The following is a 5,996-nucleotide window of genomic DNA, read 5'->3' as shown; positions in this document are numbered from 1 at the left end:
CGCAGCCCGGGCATTAAGGACGGGCTTCAGCTCCCGCTTGCAGAAAGAGAAAGTCGAGCCCGCCTTCCACCCCGACAAAAAACAACATAACAACAGTAACCCCGAAGGGGGTGGAAGGAGTGATGTCACAGAGCCACGCTCGGTGGGTGACAAAGGGGGGCGCCCTTCCCCCCCGCGCCGCGCCCGGCAGAAGAGAGGGGCGCCTAAAGCGCCCGGGTAGCGAAGCAAGTGGACTCGAAACTTTTCCTCTTTAAGGGAAAAAAAAAAAAAGTTGCGCGCGGCTCGGAGTGTTTTCCCCCCACCCGCCCTTCGCCTTCTTTCCTCGTCCTCCCCTCCCCCTTCTTCCTTTTGAAAGTTTCGTTTTTTTTTTTTTCCCCGAGTTTGACCGCATGGCTGATTCAACCTCAGTGTCAGTCAACTTTTTTTCCCCTCCTCTTCCTCATTTAAATAAGTTTAAAGCTCCTCCTTCTCGGCCCAGCAAATCTGAAACTTTATAAATTGGGCTTTGCGCGCCGCAGCCCGGGAGCGTCAGAGAAAGGCGAGGGGCGCTTGGAGTAGGCGTGTGGGACTCCAGAGCGGAGAGCCGGAGGCTGCGCCTTCCCCTCACCGGGACCTTCGCGACACACCATATCCTAGCCACTGCCCGGTCCGAGCGCCCAGGATGACTACCACCCTCGTGTCCGCCACCATCTTCGACTTGAGCGAAGTTTTATGCAAGGTAAAGTGGGACAGAACGCTTGCTTTTCCAAAAGTTTTTTTTCCCCTGCTTTATTAAAGAACTCCCCCAAATTTGAGATCTTGGAAAGCAGGGGTGAAGCGAGATAGTATTTTTTCCGGTCTTATTTCGTTCACAGTTTGAAGGAATTTGGCCCACTCCTTCCCACCCTTAGAGACTGAACAGTTCCTGGCGGGGATGTGAATCTTGAGACCAGAGTTTTGGGGGGCGAAGTTTGCATGGCGGGGCTGCGCGGGGGACGCGGGGATTGACCGGAATTGGGCGAAGTTTTCGGCCATTCTTTCGTGCATAACGTGCTGCTTAAGACGCGTTTTGCTGGTTAGCTCAGTTTCCCGGCTTGCGCCGCCGGAGAGGTTCGAGTCTTAAGCAGCCACATTGCCAGCCTTGCGGTTGCGGGGTGGGGTTCCCCGGAGAAGTGAGTCTCCCGACGACGTTTTACTGGGAGATTTCCGTCTCTTCTTTTGAGGGGCTGGAGATCTGCAAGGAAGAAAAAGGCCAAGGGGTTGTGATTCAAAAGGAGGTTGCAAAACGAGTTTGCAGTGGAGCTTGTGTCCGCCCCATCTCAGCCCGGCTTTCTCCGGTGCTGGCCGCTCGGGCTCCAAACTTTGGGAGGTGGAAGTAGGACTGGGGTTGACCCTCTTACCTGTGTTTTAAGCTCGTCCATTGCAGCGGGGGGCGCCGGCCGGAGATCAAGAGTCCCCGCGGGGAAGGATTTAATGGAGCCTTCTTATGCTGTATAGTTTGCCGGCCGGGGTTAGAAAAGCGAGTTTTAAATCCGGAATGTTCCAGGAGGGCGGTCAAAGTGTATATAGGAAGAGCCTGTGGATATTAGTTTTTTTCCCAATTCTCTTACCGACAGTTTGGAAGGTTGAATCTGTTAGGCTACTTTTAGTTGCTAAAAGTGCTTTGCCTTCTTTTAAACACGTCGGGTCATGTTGCTCTCTTTTCCCAGCTTGCTGCTCCTGTCGGCGCAGCTGCCAGGGCCCCAGGGCTGCAGGGTTGGGGTGCAGGGACGCCGAAAAGCTGAAGAGCAACATTTAAAAAGTTTGAATTTTCAGCTTCCTTTCCTCCCTGCGCTTTCCCAAGCTCCAGTTGCCTGCGCGGCCGCCTGAGCTACCCGGCACTTCTTCTTTTCCCGGCTTCTCCCCAGTTTGATCAGTTTCTCTTTCTTTCGCCCCCTCCCCCCTCAGGACTTTTTAAATGAACCTCATTGTTGGGAACCGGCTCACGACTTGGTTCCTGTAATCTGCTCAGTGGGATGATTGCGGTTACCGATAGGCGATCCCCCGCAGCTGATCCTAAGGAACCAACTTTAGAATTTGCACAATGACACCCACATGGGCTGGGAGCCAGCTCTCGGATCCTTCGTCCCCACCCTCTCAAAACCTTGGGTACAGTTTGGGCAGGTGACCATGGTCCCATTGGAACAGAAAACTGTCTCCGTCGTGGCTCTGCCATTCCTGTCCCCACGCCCCCCCCCCATTCCGATATTGACTGGGAGGTGGGGGATTTCGTGCTTTCCTTTTCCTTCCCATCTGCAGCTTTGCGTTAAAGATTAATTAAACACTGGCACTCTTATCCAAGCCTGCTCTGGCAGCCAGAAGACTAATTGCAAAGGAATCTTCCCAGTGGAGGGAGGTGGGGTGGGCGGGGAGTGGTGGAGGAGATCATTGTGGAAGGCACCCCTTCCCAGAGCATGGAGCATCAGCTTTATTTTAAGGAATCACATCCCTTTCTCCCCCAGCACCTAGAGAGTACCTCCATGTCTAGCTCCCTCCTCCCCCCACCCACAAGCAAAGGCAGTCTGGAAATCTGTTGCTGAAGGAAGGGAACACTTCTGAAGGAGCAAGTAGAGTCTTACAGTGGCCATGGTGGGTGGGGAGGTGTCAAGTAAGCAAGGACTGATTAAAAGGGGACCTAGCTCATAGTTAGTGTTTTTCAGTTTTACCTGTTTTCATTGAGGGAGGGGATCTAGAGAGGCTGAGTTGTATAGGGTGTTGAGAAATCCATCTGGGAGGTAAAGAAGGCTAGATTATTATGGATAAAACTGGCAGCTTTGGGGGCAGGATATGGGGGTGCATTTCAGGGGCCCCTCCGAGTAGGGTGCACGCATAAAATAAATTGTCAAACAGGTCAGGATTTTGTGGGTTTTTTTTGCATGGGCCACAAGAAACCAAGTTCAATGGTATATGGGAGAAGGGGAAGGAAAGGGCTTGCTGGAGTCAGAGGTGGGGATGGTTCCTTTGGGAGGGACTGGTCCCCGGATACTGGGGGGCATTTCTGATTGTGGAGGGGGCTGCCTTAGTGGGTGTGTTTCTTGGGCCTGGTGGAGAGCCTCCATACTAACCATCCTTCCTCTCCTCTCTCTCCTCTCCAGGGTAACAAGATGCTCAACTACAGTACTCCCAGTGCTGGGGGTTGCCTGCTGGACAGGAAGGCGGTGGGCACCCCTGCCGGTGGGGGCTTCCCTCGGAGGCACTCAGTCACCCTGCCCAGCTCCAAGTTCCACCAGAACCAACTCCTCAGCAGCCTTAAGGGTGAGCCGGCTCCAGCCCTGAGCTCGCGGGACAACCGCTTCCGCGACCGCTCATTCTCGGAGGGGGGCGAGCGACTGCTGCCCACCCAGAAGCAGCCGGGGAGCGGCCAGGTCAACTCGAGCCGCTACAAGACGGAGCTGTGCCGTCCCTTCGAGGAAAATGGAGCTTGTAAGTACGGGGACAAGTGCCAGTTTGCGCACGGTATCCACGAGCTCCGCAGTCTGACCCGTCACCCCAAGTACAAGACGGAGCTGTGCCGCACCTTCCACACCATCGGCTTTTGCCCCTACGGGCCCCGCTGCCACTTCATCCACAACGCTGAGGAGCGCCGCGCCCTGGCCGGGGCCCGGGACCTCTCCGCTGACCGTCCCCGCCTCCAGCATAGCTTTAGCTTTGCTGGGTTTCCCAGTGCCGCTGCCACCGCCGCTGCCACAGGGCTGCTGGACAGCCCCACGTCCATCACCCCACCCCCCATCCTGAGTGCTGATGACCTCCTGGGCTCACCCACCCTACCTGATGGCACCAATAACCCCTTCGCCTTCTCCAGCCAGGAGCTGGCGAGCCTTTTTGCCCCTAGTATGGGGCTGCCTGGGGGTGGCTCCCCAACCACCTTCCTCTTCCGGCCCATGTCTGAGTCCCCTCACATGTTTGACTCACCCCCCAGCCCTCAGGATTCTCTCTCGGACCAGGAGGGCTACCTGAGCAGCTCCAGCAGCAGCCACAGTGGCTCAGACTCCCCCACCTTGGACAACTCAAGACGCCTGCCCATTTTCAGCAGACTTTCCATCTCAGATGACTAAACCAGAGTAGGGAGGGACCCCCTGCCTACCCCACTCCCCACCCACACCCCACCACCCTTACCCCCTGCCCATCCAGTTCCTGACAACCCTTACATTAACAAGATTAAGCTCAATCCCTTTCCCTTGAACCTTGGAATACCCCCTTCCTCCCCTCCTTGTTACCCCACCTAACATAAGGACAAGTCAATTTGTCAGTAGCTTCCTCTGGCTTGAAAACCCTCCCCTCAACTTTATAGCCCACTTACCATTTATAACAGACAAGTCCCATATTTGTCAGCAGATGCCTTTTTCTGGCTTAAGCCTTAAGTGCCAAATCACAAAAGAAAAAGCAGTAACAGTTTACAGAAGCAACTTAGTGCCTTGTAATCTAACTTTGTCACTGTGACTACATTACCTCTTCAGCGCCAGAGGGCACCCGTGGGCCTCCCGGAGCCTCTGCCCATGGGGAGGGGGCGGAGACCCAGAACCAGCAGCTCCCTCCACTGGTGACGACTGCACCTTCCCTTATTTCAGTCTCCCACACACTTCTTCCTCGCTCCTCTCTTCCCAGTGCCTGCCCCCAACCCCTTGGGAGAGTTGTTGCCAGACTTGGGTTTTTGGGGAAACCTGTCTTGACATTCAAAACCTTTTCCTTCCCGACCTGAACCCCTGTAGACAAATCTTGCCTGGGTTTGTGTAGGTCTGCAGGAAGGAAGGCTGAAAAAGTGGACGAAGTTTGTGACATAAGTGGGACTTTGTGTTTTATTTTTTCTTTTTTAAGTGGGGAGGAAGGGGAAGCTAGATGGACTATGAGAGACTTGATTTTGGTGCTAAAGTTCCCCAGTTTATATGTGACATCTTTCAAAAGACAACAGAAAAATGAGAGAAAAGCTAAACGTAAGGGGTGAGCAGTTAATGGTATTCATTCCACATACAATATCTGTGTAAAACGATTTCCTGTAGAAGTAGCTTTAATGGTTTTTGCTCTAGAATACCGTAGGTCTATCCTTAGAGCACTCACGCCATGCTTTTTTCCCTGGGTTTTAAACTTCATATAACTTTCAGAAATTGGAGAGCAAAAATTTTGCTTGTCACTGCACATCAATATAAAAAAGCTTATTTAACTTATCAAAACGTATTTATTGCCAAACTATGCTTTTTTTTTTTTTTGTTAATTTTGTTCATATTTATCGGGATGACAAATCCATAGAATATATTCTTTTATGTTAAATTATGATCTTCATATTAATCTTAAAATTTTGTGACGTCTTTCCTTTTTTCCACAGTTTTAATATATTATTCTTCAACGACATTTTTTGTAACTTTACACTTTTTTTGGTTATTTTATTTTAAAAAAATGAAAAATTAATTTAAAAAAATGCAAAAAACTGTTGGATTATTTATTTTAGAAATTCCCCCCTTTGTGTTGGACTGCAAATTGAGTTTCTTTCTCTTTAGGCCTTTCACAACTAGGACTGAGAATGTATGTAAAAGTTCTGTGACAGTACAGAAGGAAAACAACTTCTTTTTATGTATAGCTTCTAAAAGGGAAAAAAAAAAAAAAGAAACCCTTTGACTTCCACGTGCCCATCTCAAAAAGACATTCCGACCACAGATTTGAGGTTCTGGATTCCGGGTTTGGAGTTTTCCAAGGTTAATGTAAACAGAACTGGCACACACACACACACATACACACACACACACACACATTAAGATGAATGTAATTATTATTCCTCTTGCTGTTCACTACCGTCGCTTTCTATTTCTTCTTCTTTGTGTGAATTTATTTAAAAGAAAAAACTTTTTGTAACGACTATTTGCAGTTTAAAAATCAATAAACCCCAAGTTTTTTCAAGAAACCATGATGGTGAAGCTGGTTTTACTTGGTCTGTGGTGTTCCTTGGCCTGTAGGTTTTTTTCTTATATACTTTGCAGGTATTGGGG

At 50.5% G+C, this 5,996-nt stretch overlaps 1 protein-coding gene across 1 annotated transcript; it reads left to right on the top strand.

Moving 5' to 3' along the window:
• Window positions 1-448: 448 nt before the first annotated feature.
• Window positions 449-5,624, top strand: ZFP36L1 (ZFP36 ring finger protein like 1). The gene is made up of 2 exons (XM_023726316.1): window positions 449-718; window positions 3,114-5,624. The coding sequence occupies exons 1-2, from the start codon at window positions 662-664 to the stop codon at window positions 4,071-4,073; spliced, it is 1,017 nt and encodes a 338-aa protein (XP_023582084.1). The 5' UTR covers window positions 449-661; the 3' UTR covers window positions 4,074-5,624.
• The last annotated feature ends 372 nt before the right edge of the window (window positions 5,625-5,996 follow it).

This window comes from Trichechus manatus, unplaced genomic scaffold (genome assembly GCF_000243295.1).
Source record: "Trichechus manatus latirostris isolate Lorelei unplaced genomic scaffold, TriManLat1.0 scaffold00010, whole genome shotgun sequence".
Taxonomy (NCBI): Eukaryota; Metazoa; Chordata; class Mammalia; order Sirenia; family Trichechidae; genus Trichechus; species Trichechus manatus.
The sequence above is the reverse complement of the archived record's forward strand: the minus strand, read 5'-3'. Positions and strand labels throughout refer to the sequence as shown.